This window comes from Phalacrocorax aristotelis, chromosome Z (genome assembly GCF_949628215.1).
Source record: "Phalacrocorax aristotelis chromosome Z, bGulAri2.1, whole genome shotgun sequence".
In the NCBI taxonomy this organism is placed as follows: domain Eukaryota; kingdom Metazoa; phylum Chordata; class Aves; order Suliformes; family Phalacrocoracidae; genus Phalacrocorax; species Phalacrocorax aristotelis.
Genome location: NC_134311.1, coordinates 27,500,960 through 27,518,222, shown reverse-complemented (window position 1 = coordinate 27,518,222; position 17,263 = coordinate 27,500,960). Strand labels below are relative to the sequence as shown.

At 39.7% G+C, this 17,263-nt stretch overlaps 1 protein-coding gene across 2 annotated transcripts in view; it reads left to right on the top strand.

The window, feature by feature from the left end:
- Positions 1–17,263, top strand: part of GAK (cyclin G associated kinase) — a 75,725-nt gene that overhangs the window by 10,252 nt on the left and 48,210 nt on the right. For both annotated transcript variants that reach the window (XM_075079870.1, XM_075079869.1), the window contains exons 3-11: positions 1,204–1,263; positions 3,946–4,060; positions 4,485–4,627; positions 6,698–6,823; positions 8,292–8,381; positions 10,642–10,777; positions 11,308–11,420; positions 11,984–12,095; positions 14,261–14,384. In XM_075079870.1, the coding sequence (XP_074935971.1) occupies positions 1,204–1,263; positions 3,946–4,060; positions 4,485–4,627; positions 6,698–6,823; positions 8,292–8,381; positions 10,642–10,777; positions 11,308–11,420; positions 11,984–12,095; positions 14,261–14,384 (1,019 nt within the window). The remainder of the gene's footprint in view (positions 1–1,203; positions 1,264–3,945; positions 4,061–4,484; positions 4,628–6,697; positions 6,824–8,291; positions 8,382–10,641; positions 10,778–11,307; positions 11,421–11,983; positions 12,096–14,260; positions 14,385–17,263) is intronic.

Here is a 17,263-nt window from a genome sequence, read left to right as displayed (position 1 = left end):
CTGTTAGGACCCTGCACTTCATACTTAGGTGGGAGTTGCTCTATTAGGTACCACTGCTGTTTGTCTTCATTTGGTCTAGAAATTCATGACCGTGCCCCAAACATTTTGTGGCATGAATAAAAAGAATCTTTCTTAGTTACCTGAAGCGGAGTACAGCAATATTTTCACTCCTCAAAAGCAGATTTAGCCTACTAGTTAACCTACCTTTGTACTTCCAGAGTAAGTTTCATCAATATTAAAAATAATGCTCCACACTTTGACTCATTGATCAAACATTCAGCCTGGCACTTTAAAGAGACACTCCTCTGCATGCTTGTTTTCTGAAGGGTTACAATATTCATGCAATAGCTGAAAAACTGAAGTATTATGGAAATACAATAAAGTGAAGTAATTTGTCATATTTTGATGCAAAAAAGTCACTTGTGTTTACAACACAAGGCTTCATTATGTGACTGTATCAGTATGAAAACGTCTATCTTGGAGAGAAAGTGAAAAAGGTAGTAGTATGAGAGGTGAGAGAGGTAAGATGGCATCATACCACCAGTAATTACTTGGTAATTTCCTTTTTGTACCACATGCTACAGTAACAAACCATGTGACCAGACCCAGATAGTATGTGTGTTCAAAATGTCACCCAGAAGTAGCCGCATTTAAAATGAAGATAAAAGACGAACCATTACTATACTTCGCCTGTTTTGTAAAGCTGGTACTTTTGTACCAAACGCTCAGATTGATTCTAGTCAAATGTTGACTCCAAATCAAAGTGATATTGGAAATAGTAATGCCTGACTTTGCTGCTGATTACTCAGGTACCATTGGAAAAAGTTAGGCTGCATAATTTCGAGAAGTTTTGGTTGGAGTAGATGGAAGACTGTTCCTAAAGATCAGTGCACAGTGCTGTAGCTACGAGCCTTTAGTATTTTATAGAACAGAAAACTGTAAGAGCAGCTACTTTGAGTGTCAAAGGTTAAAACTGCTCAGTTATTGCTAAACCTGAACAGTACAGGTAGATGGAAAACTGGCTGCTATATTTATGGCACCATATCCAAATGTAGAAACAGCCTGCTTTGTTTATTGTCCCGTCACAGTTCCTTAGGTTTTTGACTGTAGCTTATTCTTTGTGTTCTGGAAAAAAAAAAAGAACTTGTGCACTGTTTTTCTGTAAGTTTTAATAACTTTCTCAACTATTCTGTTTTCTGATAGCGATTGTTGTCGAATGAAGAAGAAAAGAACAAAGCCATCATTCAGGAAGTTTGTTTTATGGTATCCTTTTCTGGAACATGCGTTAATGTTTTGATTCAATTGCCTGATATCAAACATTTCTGTGAAGTGGAGCAGTGCTGCAGATTAAGTTCTTTCCATGCCATACGCTGCTTAAGAGGGCTGAAGTTCTGAGGAGGGTCTGGGTTCACGGTTTGTCATGGATCTGGCACCAACATCCAGCAAGTTCAGTTCTTCAAAAGTTTCAGGAATTTAATGTGTGCAGATAACTTCTGTAGCTAGTGTAGACTTTGTGTACTTCATCTAGCAAGAAGTGAAATTCTAATTTGGGTTTTCTTGCAGTCCTGTGACTATGGTCAAGAGATCTTTGACTTTTCAGATGATATTTAGATCTTAAGTAGACTTCCCTCACATGCACTGGATTTATTGCCTTTTGACTACTCAAAACTTTCCTTTGACTCTGTGTTTCTTAATTTCTGCCTCAGATGTGTCTGGCTTTAAAAAGTAATACTGAATGTTAAGGAAGGGATTTCAGGAGAATACATGCATCAGAAACAAGCAGATCTTTCTCAATGTTGTTGCTGTCCTTTTTGTCTTCAGTAATGTTAGATGGTAGGTTATAATATAATCTCAGGGTGTTTTCAGTCCTCAGCTTTAGTAAATTCAATATTTGTTCCCCAACATCAGCTCTAAGACCCTCAGTTTGTTTCACGAGTCAGTGCGTAGCTGTGGTATGCTGTTCTGTTTAGCACTGTGAGTGTTCAGCTTGATTTTGAGTTACCTGGCAAACCACTGATCTTAAGCTACTGAAATATTTCTTTTTATGATTGCTGAAGTGTTTGCCAAAATCTTACACCGAGTTCTCTAGCAGTACACTTGCAAAGAACAGACTACTGTAACACAATACATTTTTCTAGCTGCTCTGGCTACATCTTGCCAGGAGTAAAGGACTTGATGTTCTTTGGATGTTTTTTCCACAGCTCAGGCTCATTAAAGCACATCCACAACATGAATGAGGGATAACTGTTGCTAACTCTCCGGTGTATAACTGTGAAATGAAATTAATTCCTGCAGGTCTAAGTAAAAGGTTGTAAAGAGATGTATTAGATATAAAATAGTACTTTAGATTCATTCTAATTTGGTGGATCTGACTTGCCCTTCTTTTATAGCTTTGTTGTTCTTGTGCCTTTGCTTTTTTCTTTTTGGACTTGGTGAATGCATCTTGTAAATAGTGCATGTTTGTCTTGCAAGCATGAGTCTCTATATATAACCAAGGTGATGCCCATCAGGGGTAACACAAAACAGGCATAATGCAATGTGACTTCCACTGGCAGGAGTTGAGATCACTTATGTTTTACTCCCCTTTACATAGTTCAAAAATGATACCTTGATTTTTGAACTGGAAGTGAAATATGGCAAAAGGTTTAGCGTGAAGAATTGTTACTTATCACAGAATCACAGAATGATTTAGATATTTAGATATCTATAGGTATCTATTAATATCTTTAGATACTTATAGGTATTGATGAAATAACCCTTGAGTCTTCTCTTCTCCAGGCTGAACAAACCCAAGTTTCTCAGCCTTTCCGCATAAGGCAGATGCTGCAGTCCCCTGATGATCATCTTGGTAGCTCTCTGCTGGACTTGCTCAAGCAGTTCCACATTCTCCTTAAACTGGGTGGCCCAAAACTGGACACAGTACTCCAAATGTGGTCTCACTAGGGTGGAGTAGAGTGGAGAGAGGATAACCTCTCTGTCTGCTGGCCGCACTCCTTTTAATGCAGCCCAGGATATTGTTGGCCTTCTTGGCGACAAGGGCACAGTGCTGGCTCATGGTCAGCTTGTTGTCCACCACCACTCCCAGGTCCTTCTCAACAGAGCCACTTTCCAGTAGTTCAGCCCCCAGACTGTACTAGTGCCTGGGGTTGTTCCTCCCCAGGTGCAGGACCTTGCACTTGCTCGTGTTGAATTTTATCAGGTTCCCCTCAGCCCAGCTCTCCAGCCTGTCCAGGTCTCGCTGGATGGCAGCACAGCCTTCTGGTGTATCAGCCACTCATCCCAGCTTGGTATCATCAGCAAACTTGCTGAGGTTACACTCTATCCCATCGTCCACATCATTGATGAATATGTAGAACAGGACTGGTCCCAGCACAGACCCCTGGGGAACACCACTAGTGACAGGCCTCCATCCAGACTCTGCTCCATTGATCATGACCCTCTGAGCTCTGTTGTTGAGCCAGTACGGTGGGAGCATAAGTTCCCTCGTCTTTCAGATAATGTGTTTTGAGCTTAATTACTTAAAACATAACATACCTAATAGTTGCTGTGGAAAGACAGGTGTTGATACAATAGCCCTTTCTTGAACAGCCAGCTAGAGAAGCAGCTGATAGTTAAACAGTCTCTGGTGCTTGTGCTGATACCTTGCAGTCATTGTCAAAAAACAAAAAGGAGTAACTAGGCCTGTTATGAAGTCCGGTTTCCTCAGAGCCCTAACACAAGGATTTTAATGTTTTATTGACTTTTTATTACATAACCTTCAGTGCCTTCCCTTGAAGTCTGTTTTTTTTCAGCTGAGGCATGAATTTCCCTGTTCTACTTAGTATTGTAATTGCAGCTGTAATGTTTTCTGTTTTAAGCTAAGATTTCAAACAAGATACCTGAACTGCTGTATACAGTACTATCAATAAACTTGGCAGTGATCTTCCTTAAACACGTTATCTCCAGAAAAAACTTTCAGGTCATCCCAACATTGTCCAGTTCTGCTCTGCTGCATCTATAGGAAAAGAAGAATCAGACACAGGACAGGGAGAGTTTCTTCTGCTTACGGAGCTGTGTAAAGGTAAACTTTGTCTTTTCCCAGTAATGCATATTGCTTCTGACAGTTGTTTTGCACAGGTTGCTTCACAGCCTAGAAGCTTTGAAAGCCTTTTAAAGATAACATAGTTCAGTGGAACTGTAGAGTTCAACCTCATCTTTTATAGGATAAGGATCATGTTCTTGGAGACTACAGTTCAACCTCATCTTAAATTGGGATAATCATGAAGTTCTCTTTGTGTCTGAGACTAGTCAGAAGAAGGAAGAGGAGGAACAGTTCCTTACAGCACCATTGCCTTTGGCACTGCAGTCGGTGTGGATTTGCCATGTAATACTACACCTTGAGACAGTAAATTTTCCTTGATGAGAAGAGTTTGGCTATTCATACCAAGCTTTCAGAATTTGTGGTGTCCTGTGTGTGCTTATGTGAATTTTCTGATTTCCTGCAGGACAGCTGGTGGAATTCTTAAAGAAAGCAGAATTGAAAGGACCTATCTCCTGTGACACCGTTTTGAAGATCTTCTATCAGACCTGCAGAGGAGTGCAGCATATGCATAAACAGAAGCCTCCTATTATCCATAGAGATTTAAAGGTGCATTACAATGTTTAAGTAAAGGCTGAATTTTTAAACAAAGGAGCCTGTAGGGCTGAATCAGTGTTAAGGCTGTTGATTGAATACAGTGGACGCTCTTGAGTGTGGTGCTTACGTGTATTGCCTTGCCAAGGCAGCTGGATGTCAATAAGTCATCACTGAAATACTTGCACCTCTTCAAAGAACATCTTTCCCCTGTGCCTTGTGGTGTGCTCTATCTGAGCAAGCTGATAGAAAAGTAGTATATCATGGTTTTCTGATTAGGTTAGTCTTTAAGTAGTTTGCTTTTGATAAAATAACCAGTTATGACTTCCAAGTTGCAGTTTTGGGGTGAGCAGGCTTTCTAAATAGAAGAGGTAAAACTTTGAAGGAGAAGAGGAGGTAATGTTGGATTATCTGTAAAAAATGACATAGCCTTGGGGGATGCGTAGTAAGCTGTTTGGTTTAGACCTAACAACTTGCATTGCATTTTAGAGCTTGTTTTTAACTTGAATTTAAAGTTTGGTAGGCATTATCCATGATATATTTTGTTTCTTAAATTTTCATCTTAGCCTTTACAAAGATGCTACAGGGTTATGCTGTAGAAAGTGGTGTCCTCTTAGAAACTCCAGAGATTTGAAAGGACATAATCTGTGTTTGAATTTTGTATTTTGAAGGCAGGGGTTCAGCTTTACGTGTATGCTATGCCTTAGATGAAGGAGCCCTAATCATCAGTGAGATTCTACTGTACTACAAATACATTTGAACCTAGTGGAAAAAGGTGGTCTTCGTAAACATAAAATACAAGGAAGGAGATTCTTTATCCTGAAACAGTGTCTGAATTTCACACGTTTATTTCCTACTTGATGTGATATCAACTGAACATAAAAAAAGGAAAATTTATTCCTCCTTAAGCAAGCATGTACTTGATTAGTTTTGGGAAAGAAAAGTGAAACCGTCTTCTAAAAGTAAATGTATGCTAAGTGTTTTCAGCACTGTTACTGAAAGCTTTGTTAGGTACTAGTGTAGCATCTTAATATAAAAATAGCTGTGATGATGGAACATGCCCTTTTTTTTTCTCAGTACCATTAAGCAGGCTTCTAGGTCATGTCAAAGAAATTAATCAATCTGGGCTACAACTTGCTTAGTTTTACGTCTAGGATAGTCTTCCATTCCTCACTGAAATTTCTATACACCAGACCCTAGAAAACCTTGTAGAAAAGGTGCATCTCTTCTCTGAAAATGGAGTAAAAATCTATTTACAAATTAATTTTCAATTTCTTACAGCCAGCTCCATAGAAGTTGAGCTAATGCTGTAGTTCAAGGTCTGTTTTTTCTTGTCAAGTAATATAAGTTCCTGGCAGAGGAAAATATGGAAAAAGGCAGGAATTTGGTTTCATGTTGGTTTCATGTTACAGGGGCTGCAAAGCAAGATGAAGTGATAGTTATGATGCAATAAGCAGAGAACTTGATACAATCAGGAGCCAAATAAGTATTGTTTAACTGTGCTACCAGTTCCTGAAGCTGGATGAAGTTCAGACTTACAATATGTGTTTAGAGCACTGTAAGAAGCCAGCTAGTTACTTAGTTGTAAAAATTTTAAGCTGCCTAGAGGGTGATTTGTGATTTGTGATTCTTTATTTTAATTGTCTGAATTTGGTGTTTTCAGGATTTGCCATACAGTGCACAGCTAGTCTGCTTAGCACAGGTCATAGAGCCTGTTATCTGAATAATCAGCCAGAATGTCTTACGTTACTAGCAACCTTTACCAAAGCACAAATACCAGAATGTGTGTACAGAACCTTGAACTCTGGTCTTACTGTGACCATTTTTGATGTAAAAAATTAATTTTATGTTGAATGCCCACCGTTGTTATTGTACATGGAGATAAGCAAAGGTTATTGAACAGAGAAGGGAATTCAGATTGCTGGTTGAGATTGATATTCTAAGAAACAAACACTCAAAACAATGTTCTGGCCTAAAGTGAGCATTTTTTTATTTCTATAAATACACATTTGACTTGATGTGGAAAAGCATTTGTTAGTATACAGAAAAAATGTCTTTAATTTATTATTCTACATCTTTTTGAAGGTGGAAAACTTGCTTATTAGTAACCAAGGGATGATTAAACTTTGTGACTTCGGCAGTGCTACAACTGTAGCTTACTATCCTGACTACAGCTGGTCTGCACAAAAGAGAGCACTGGTTGAAGAAGAGGTGAGACTATTTCAATGCGATTAATCTTACTATCAACAGTGAATTCACTTAATTGTTACTATTAATCTCATATTGATTCATGGGACTTAAGACAACTGGGTTTTTTTCAGTTGTAGTGTTCATAAAGCTTTTGTTTTGTATTTGTGTTGCCAGGGTTCAAACACTGTCTGCAGTTATTATCATAGCTGTGTTCTGTAGCTGCATATACAAACACTGCTTCTACTTGAGCCATGTCCATTCTGCAATCTGGTGTGAAAATAGAAGTGATTGCTAGGGTTTCTTCTAATTGCACTCTTGAAAGGAAGTCAAAAATAGGTTGTGCTGAAGTGATTCCCACCTTCTCATCTGTTTTTCTCAGTTGGATAACACATAAAGTGGCAAGTCTACTCAGAATTTGAATAGGTAGTATTGCAGTGCCTCTAGGACTACAGCGTCTGTGTTAAGCACACAGTGTGTTTTTTCAAAGTGCATTTGTTTCTAGGTTAGAGTTGAATAATGCTGGTAAATCTAATGGGATACATCAACTAGACTCAGCATTCAGTATGGAGAAATACAGCGATGCTAAAAATTCATGTGTGCAACTTCTCATATCGTGAGTCTCTGTAAACTCCCCGTTTTGGAATCCAGTGTCCTTCAAGAGCAGTCCATTGGTTTCTGGAGAACAAAAGATGATGCAGTACCAGTCTTAGTCTATGCAGAAAGATGGTAGAAGAGGTCTCTTCAGGGATCCTTGTGACATACTTAACTCTTCGGATGCATCTGCACTATCATTAAGTGTGATGAGGAAGGGAGAAATACACATGGGAGCATGAATTCACTTCTTCGTTTATTGTTGATTTTCTGTCATGTCCATATCCCTTTTTGCCTCATGTAGAACAGTCATTTTACGTGGCGATTCACGACATGGACTCCGTATTCATGCACAAGCAAAACCTAAGTCGTTTATTAACAAAGGAGCAGCCTTAATATAGTCTGCCTCCTGAGCTAGTATTTTTCCCTTCTCTCCGCCTCTGAATGTGTTCTATCACAATAGCTCCACGTATGGTATAAACATAGATAAGCACGCTGTCCTGCTTCGGGGCTCCAGCTGTGCCCCGACCTTCTGTCCCGCATATCACGGCCTCAGTTCTGTGTTTTTGTGGGTTGTTTTTCCATCCCGCAGCTTGCATCCAACAAGGGCGATGGGATCTCCGGTGCTGTGACAGGAGGCCGCATTCGCTTACTCCACAATTTTACTTCACGTGCTTTGCAGTTTGTAAGGACTCTTGAATACCACAGTTATACAGCCTTATATCAAAGCTATAGTGACTATTGCAGGATTCAGTTGATGGCTTCTGCCTCGACAAGTATTACGAAATTGATTTTCAAAGTGAGAATGCTGTCTTTTCTACATGGAGAGCTGTTTCCTTGGTTGAGTGTTGGTAGAGCTTATCCAAGTTTCTGTTTCAAGAAATTCTGTCTTTTGCAGATCACGAGGAATACAACGCCAATGTACAGGACACCAGAAATTATAGACTTGTATTCACATTTTCCAATTGCTGAAAAACAGGACATTTGGGTAAAAAAATTTTCTCTTGCTGTATTATAGCTGCTTATGTCATAGTGAAGCTGATTTTGCAGTCTTCATGTTAATTTGTTGGTGAAATAAATAAAAATGTGAAAAATAAACATAGAATTAGATGGTCTTATGTCAAAGTAAACTTAAATAGTATGAACTGTGTATCTAAATATTAAATGAATGAGAGTAGTATCTGAGGTTTTCTCAAATATCTAGCTTTGACTTCCACTGTGAGAGGCAACGCTGAACTACTTTGACAGTGCAGTAGAACTGTTGCCTAGTTGGAACTTGCCACCACAGAGCCAGAATACTTAGTCCTTGATTTCAAATCCTTGTCTTTCATGCTCTGCCACCCATGTAATCCTGGGACAGCCTGTTGAGTTCAAAATGATTATGTCTAGGTAGTGCATCTAGCTAAAATAATGACAGATAGCAAAGATGAGAATGATACAGAGATTACTCATGCTTTGTACTGCTAAGGCTGGCCCTCAGGCATTCCAGCCCCGAGAGGTGAGAGGGAAAATCTGGAGAATGGAAGACTTTGCCTTGGTTGAGGAGGATCATTCAGGCAAACTAATTCAAGACACAAATCCATGGGGTCCCATGGGATGCACCCATGAGTGCTGAGGGAGCTGGCAGATGCTGTTGCTAAGCCATTCTCCATCTTTGAAAGATCATGGAGGACAGGAGATGTGCCCAAGGAATGGAGGGTAGCCAGCATGATTCCAGTCTTCAAAAAGGGCAAAAAGGAGGACGTGGGAAACTATAGGGCAGTTGGCCTGACCTCCATCCCTAGAAAGGTGATGGAACAGCTCATCCTGGAGGAGGATTCATGTCTGGATTTCATCTCCAGGAATGTAGAGGAAAAGGTTCCATCTACAAGAAGGGCCAGACGGAGGATCTGGGGAATTACAGGTCTGTCAGCCTGACCTCAGTGCTGGGGAAAGTTATGGAGCGGTTCATCTTGAGTGAGCTCACCAGGCATGTGCAGGACAACCAGGGGATCAGGCCCAGCCAACATGGCTTCATGAAAGGCAGGTCCTGCCTGACCAACCTAATCTCCTTCTATGACCAGGTGACCCGCCTAGTGGATGAGGGAAAGGCTGTGGATATTATCTACCTGGACTTCAGGAAAGCCTTTGATACTGTCTCCCACAGTATCCTTCTAGAGAAGCTGGCAGCTCATGGCTTGGATGGGTGTACTCTTCGCTGGGTTAAAAACTGTCTGGATGGCCGAGCCCAGAGAGTTGTGGTGAACAGCTAAATCCAGTTGGTGGCTGGTCACAAGCAGGGTTCTCCAGGGCTCAGTTTTGGGGCCAGTCTTGTTTAATGTCTTTATCAATGATCTGGATGAGGGGATTCAGTGCACCCTTAGTAAGTTTGCAGACAACACCAAATTGAGTGGGAGTGTTGATCTGCTGGAGGGCAGGAAGGGCCTACCGAGGGACCTGGACAGGCTGGATAGTTGGGCCAGTGCCAACGGTATGAGATTCGACAAGGCCAAGTGCTGGGTCATGCACTTGGGTCACAACAACCCCATGCAACACTACAGGCAGGGGGAGAAGTGGCTGGAGAGCTGCCTGGAGGAAAAGGACCTGGGGGTGTTGGTTGACAGCTGGCTGAACATGAACCATTAGCATGCTCAGGTGGCCAAGAAGGCCAGTGGCATCCTGGCTTGTATCAGGAATAGTGTGGCCAGCAGGAGTAGTGGAGTGATCGTGCCCCTGTACTTGGCACTGGTGAGGCCGCATCTTGAATATCATGTGCAGTTTTGGGTCCCTCAATACAAGAAGGACATTGAGCTGCTGGAGTGTGTCCAAAGAAGGGCAACAAAGCTGGTAAAAGGTCTGGAGAGCAGGTCTTATGAGGAGCGGCTGAGGGAATTGGGGTTGTATAGCCTGGAGAAGAGGAGGCTGAGAGGAGACCTTATTGCTCTCTACAACTACCGGAAAGGAGGTTTGTAGTGAGGTGGGGGTTGGTCTCTTCTCCCACGTTACTAGTGGTAGAACGAGAGGAAATGGCTTCAGGCTTCATCAGGGGAGGTTTAGATTGGGTATGAGAAGAAATGTCTTTACTTCAAGAGTGGTCAGGCATTGGAACATGCTGATCAGGAAAGTGGTTAAGTCACTATGTGTAGCTGTGGTGTGCAGGGACATGGGTCACTGGTGGACATGGTAGTGTTAGGTTTACAGTTGTACTCAGTTATCTTAGAGGTCTTTTTTTTGTTCTATGAAATATTTCTGCCTTTATCTCTGTGCAGGCTCTGGGCTGTATCCTGTACTTGCTGTGCTTTAGGCAACATCCATTTGAAGATGGCGCTAAACTTCGCATAGTCAATGGGAAATATACCATCCCACAAAATGAGACCCGCTATTCTGTGTTTCATGATCTCATTCGTAAGTTTTCAATGTTATTTAATTTGGTGTCTTTATGGATACAAAGATGTATCCATAAAATAGTGTTGTATTGTTTGTATCCATCAATACAATGTTGTATTACTGATCATGTGATGGTGAAAAATGTTATTACAAATGGTAATTAAAAATTAATGGTTACTAAAAATTTTAATCCATTTCTTTGAATTTGCTTTAGAAATTGTTTTCTTTAAATTTCAAATAGATTATTGGAAACTTTAATCACAGTGCTAGAAATATGTCTCCAACTCCAACAGTATTAGAAATAAAGTTATTTCTGAGGTTATTAGTTAATTGATCCTAAAATATATTATTTGAAATATTCTTAACCTTAAATGGTGTTTTTTCATGGATGACTGTTATGACAATGGTATTAGGATTTGGATTTAGGAGTTGCTCCACTCTGCATGTTTGATTATTGCACTGGAGTGCACTGAAGAAATTATTAGTCTCTGCTGGGAGAAAAGCTCGGAATGGTGTCTGTTACATTGTCTGAATCTCCTTTTTTTTAGGCTCCACTTTGAAGGTGAACCCAGAGGAGAGACTGTCGATCACTGAACTTGTGAATCAGCTGCAGGAGATTGCAGCAGCTAGGAATGTGAACCCTAAATCCCCCATCACAGAGGTAAAGATGTCTTGTAAGGACTATTATTAATTAGGATTCCTTTCTCTCCTCTCTTATCCAGTGAGAGCTTAGTAACAGAGCAGGTCCCCTGTTCTACAGTCTTTTGAAAATTTCACACAAACTTGTTTTGAAGATCAATTTAATTGATCTGTATCAGTTACAGGTTCTTTAAAAATATGCCTTTTAAAGCACAGAGCTTGTGTGACATTAAAGGAAACTAGCTGTATTTCTTATTGCTGATTGAAAAACTTCTCATGATCTTGGGTCATTCTTCAGCATGCAAATGCTCTGTTTTGACATGCTGCATTTAGTCACAATTAACTTGGACAGAAAAATCTAGTATACAAAGGCTCTGCCTGCTCTAACTTAAAACACGCTTAGGCGTCTTCTGTTCAGTGCTTGTTTGCCCAATACTGCAAGTGAATCAGTTAGTGTATCTTGACTTTCTGGCTTTCTTCTGAGGTTCAGCTTACCTGTTCTCACAAAGTAAAAGTAATTTACCAAACATAACAAGTTGGCTAAATTGTCAAGAAAATATTTGTAATGAGTATTAATCTCTTCAGCTCCTGGAACAAAATGGAGGCTATGGAAACAATGCTCAGCCTCGGACATCTGTGACCTCCGTTTCACAGATATCCAAGCCTGCAGGACAGCTCAACAATATGTACAATGCAGGTAAGTGCAGAAAGACATAATCCTAGTGTAAAACCAGTTGTACTTCCTCTATGTGGAAAAAAACCATGCTGTGGGGATTTTATGCACTTCGCAGAAGCAGTAGCTATTTGCATTTGTATCACTGTTTCTAACTTTGTTTTATTTTTCACGGGGTTTGGTTTTGTGTTGATACATGCAAATGTGAATTTCTCAGGTTCATTGCTGGGCGAGGGAAAATTCAGTTGCCTACATAAAATAATTGAAACTAAAATGCATTATTGACCTACAGAGGTGGGAGACTTGAAAGAGGTGAACTAAAACTTGACGAAAGTGGCAGATACAATAAGCAATAATAAGAACAAGAGCTGTAGAGAGTAGTCTTCAGGTTATGACAAATGAATATAATGGCTTTTAAACCTAAAATTTTCTGATTTAATGAGGCAATGATATTTGAAAGTGGCTTGTGTAAAGAGGAGAATTTAAGAGGAGTTTAAATTTAAATCTCAGAATGCTGTATTTTAACTGAAACCTTTTTACTTTGTGGCAGAAGTTACTGAAATCAGTACATATCCTGAGTTAGTGCACAATATTGGATCTTTGGTGTAAGAAAGTGACAGTTACTTTCCTTTCCAAGAAGAATTACTTAACGTAAGATATGTTGCAACTTAAAAAGCAAACATTCTGTGGCTTTTGGTATAACTTTATACTAAAATGGGCTTTTGGGTGCCTAGTGTCTGAGGTAAAGAAATGCAGAAGCAATGACAGGGATTTTGACTATGGACTACACTAGTTCATTAATGCTAAGGAGTCACTTACCTGATATATGTTTGTTTTAGCATGTGAAAAACCCATATGAGGAAGAAATACTTCTGTAAGCATCTGGGGTCCACATCTCCCTTCTCTGCTCCTCCCCCCAAATAAGGCTCGGCTCCCTGTGATAGCTTGAAATACATGTGACAGTGATCATAGTCTAAAGCTATTTAGTTTTTTTTCACTTCCAAGAGACTCATGTCTGACAGCCTCAAAGGCAAAAAAAGGCAACAGCCTAAACTCAGTTTGGCTATCCAATCAGTACTTTCAGAAATAGCTGTTGAGCCCAGCTAATTGCGGGAGGTTTGGGCAGGGAGGGCTTCAGGAGATGGTTGCACCACAGGACATTAATGGTGAGGAGAAGGAGTTGTGGTACCACCTGAGGAAAAACAGTAGTTGGACTAGCAGTACTAAATTGAGTCAACCAAAACACATCTCCAAAATTACATGGTTCAAAGCGGACATACCCACTCTGTAAAAATAGATATTCCAGAGTTCATTCAGTTGAAAATTGTGCTTAATAAAGTAAAGAAAATGAGAAGCTTGATAGACTTGCATATAATTTTTTAGTAAATGGAAATTTCTGCACCCATGTTATCACATATATGTGAAAATGGAACAGTTCAATTAATATAGAAGGTATCAAAGAAGTATTTCATACTGTATTCAATGTTTCTTCCAGCTTGATATTTCTTGCTTAATATTACTGTGCTGAATTGCCAATGAGACAAAGGGTATTAATGTTCCAGGGAAACTTTTAAAATTGGGTAATATTTATTGCAATAATGTTATCAATTTCTGGGGAAGAAGCCAGTTTTCTAGTAGGATTATAATCAAAAGGCTGTTTGGCCATCTGTTTTGTGCAAGAATGAGTACTGTTTATTGTATACAATAATTTTAATAGGGATGTTTTGCTGTGATTCTGTGCTAGCTGGAATGTTGTGCGTAAAAAGTAAGTTAATAATGCCAGCTGCTTTTGAAGCCCTGCATTAAAATGTCTCTACTGGGGGTGCTTAAGTAGATTTGCTAATGATAAGCTGAACTTTAGAGACGGATACTAAAAAAAAAAAAGGTATTTTGCTGTACTGTCAATATGAAATAAATTTTCTGGAAGTAAAACATTTCCATTTTGTTTTCACTTAAATGCAAACAGTCGATTAAACAATGTGTTAAGTAGTTTGCTAGTACCTCCTGACTGCAGGAAGTACTGTTTTTTACGTAGGTCATAATTAAGGAGAACTTCAGAACTGCGAGCCTTACAGCAAGGCGTAGCCTGTGTGTGCATTCACTTCCAGCTTTATAGGCAACTTGCTTTAGTGCGGAGCCCATTCTAGGATGTGACTTAAAGTACAATTATTTTTATTCAACTACTCTAGGCCTGACCGTTGCGGAATGTGACCAGACTTATGGAGGGTTCTTTGATATTCTGAGGGGTGGAACAGAGCGATTTTTCACTAATATTAAGGATACATCTTCTAAAGTTATCCAGTCTGTGGCCAAGTGAGTAAAAAAAAAAAATTAAAATCATGCTTATAAGAGTTCTAAATGAAGGGTCAGGAGCTTACTCCAGAAATTATCACATTCAGCATACTTTTCCAAGTATGAGCTCTAATAGCTGGTAGCTAACCTTGAGATACAAATTCAAAAGTTACTTCAGCAGTCATATACTAGAAATGAGAATGTTGGGGACAAAAGCCTGTCAATAAGTACTGCTTTCCCTGCTGTGTTTTAGGTATCAAAAGCTTGGGAGGGATGAGCAGGTGGGGGCTGGAGCAGAGTAGAAAGTTATGGAATAGAATCATCATGGTTCAGAATGCATGAATTGAATGAGTAGATAGGGCCTCCATGAATGAGAGAGGAAGAAAAGAAGTTGGAGTGGTGAATGGTATAAATAAAGGGAATGGAGATGAGAAGAAAAACTGCAGGGAAATAGTGTATGAGCTCTTCCATCCAGTTTAGCTTTCAGGTGGAATCCTATGCCCTCCAGGTGAAGCGAGAGGAGGATCTCCTTTGCCCTGCATTACATGGAAGAATAATCTCCTGTTCTGATGTATGTGTTCCCAGATACTAGTGTGTGTTTGTTTTTTTCCTAATCAGATTTTCAGTCCCTTTCCAAATGTTTCTAGTACCTCTACATGATCAATATTGATCAATCTGTATGATGCAGTTTTAACTCATAATAAAATTTTGTGGCGTAGAAGTTTTTGCTTAATTCTAGTAGTACTGAATACTATGACTGAACTAGAGCCTCCTAAGGAATACTGAACCTTGTCCCTCACTGTGGGTTTTTGGCCCTTTAATTGGGATACTGCACTATGGCTTGGAAGTCTATTGCTTGCAATGTACTCTTCTGTCACTGATTGTAATTTGCGTGTAGTGCTGCTCCAAAATGTTTGTAATGAACAGGTAAGTTTGATTTGGAGATCTTGTACCTCTGTAGCCAGTTCAAGAGCATTTTTAGCTGTTTGCTCTTATACTTAGTCTGTTTGAACTTCCAATGTGTGGCTTAGAAAGCCCAGGTCCTCTATTTTTAAAAGGTTGCAAAAGCTATACAGCTTTGGTTTATCCTTAAGCTTTCTACAGAAGCAACTGGCACAGTAGCATCAAACTTTCATCCTGGGAAACCACACTGACTCAAGAGGAGACAGGGAGCTGTACAAGAGGAATGAACTGTTGGTTGATGAAAAGCAGTGACTTGTTAGCAGCTTAGCAGAATTGTTAGGAATTCCACGTATGAAGTAACATTGTAAGCTACAACTTTTAAGCAACTGCTCTCTGTTTTATTTGTTTGGCATGTGCTGTCTTGTGGACCTGTTCTTTATCTCCTTGTACCTGCTACCTTCTGTGGAACTGATCTTCCTCTCCCTTCCTCTTCAGTCCTACTTCTGGTTGTTTTGTGGTATCTTGTTAAATGAAATTTACTGTGTGGTAGAACATGGAAATGTGCAGATTCCTTGCCTTTGACAGCTCTACTATTTATCAACTCGAAGGTACTTATTCCTTCTCTTAAATTCTACCAGTTTTGCTCAGATTTAAATCTTGCAGTGGAGAAATTACTTTTATTCCTTTGACAGATAACGCTTAAATACTTTCACATGCCTGTGTTCCTATATTAGGTCTTACTCTGATACTGTGTTTTGATTCTATACTACATGCTTCTGAAGCACTCATGTGCTTCACTTCCTTGTGCTCTTGTCTCTGCATACTTTCTGAATTGTTGTCCTCCATCAGTCAGTTATGTCTAAAGTTTCCTCTTCCTGCTCCTACAAGTGGGTTTCTTCTTTAAAAGCCACTGGAAGTTTAATTACTTTTTTGAATTTAATTTTGTGCCACTTCCCCCTTTTGTGGTGGTGGATTAGGACTGTCTAAAATTGACTTTTTAATATGGCATGCCTTATGCTCTACCTGCACCTTATTTTTTTTCTCTTACCTAACAGGCATATGGCTTTTTTCTTTGATTTCCTTTGGTTCTATAAGTGTAGCGTGCAAGGAATCAAACAGTAACTGTACATCCAGCTGCATCTGCAGAGCTCATATGGCAGCACCTGAAGTATAGGACAGTGAGTACTTGCTGTCTGAAAAGGTGCTGTTCACATGCTTTTCTCTACAATTTTGTTTAGATTATAGTGACTGCCCAAAATAAGTCTTGCATCTGTCTTATTCTTAGAGTTACTATGCTACTTCTGAATTGCTAGTTAGTGTTTGGTGGCTGAACTCTATGCTTGGTGCTTTAGAGTCACTTTTTTGGCAAAAATGGCAAAGTATGATGGAGATGGAACTTGTTCTGCAGAACTCCATGGCAGGATCATTTATGCCTTAAATTTGTGAGAGACTTAAGGAGCTGTTGAAATCCTCTAAACTACTTCAAACCTTATCTGGCATGACTGTTCGCTTTTTGGTGGTGTTTAAGCCTGTCAGGAATGTGAGTGCTGTTGGAGACACTTTAGTGCATGTCTTGTAGAACTTACTAAATATTAGTCAAGTAAGCTATTTACTATAACATCTTATTTGTATTTATAACAAAAAGTCATGTGGGTATTGATTAGAATTGAGTAGCTTGTGAATGTAAACCTGTAGCTCATAATGGGTGGGGGTATTGTGATATCCAAATGAGATCAACAAGCCACACGCCTTTTCCAGCTAATGGGGGATACAGCACTTCCATGGATTGACAAAGGTTTGTCAGACAGTATATGTTAAGGACCAAGCTTCATCATGAGGAGGTCAGTCCCTCACAGTTCTGGACTAGGCTGATTGACTATTTAGGTGACTTGTTCACATCACCTCTGACAGAGCATGTGAGACTGTCAGATTTTTGTTTAAGCTCTGGACTAACAAACAAATCTTCGTTTTGTGGAGGATCATCTGTCTTCATACAG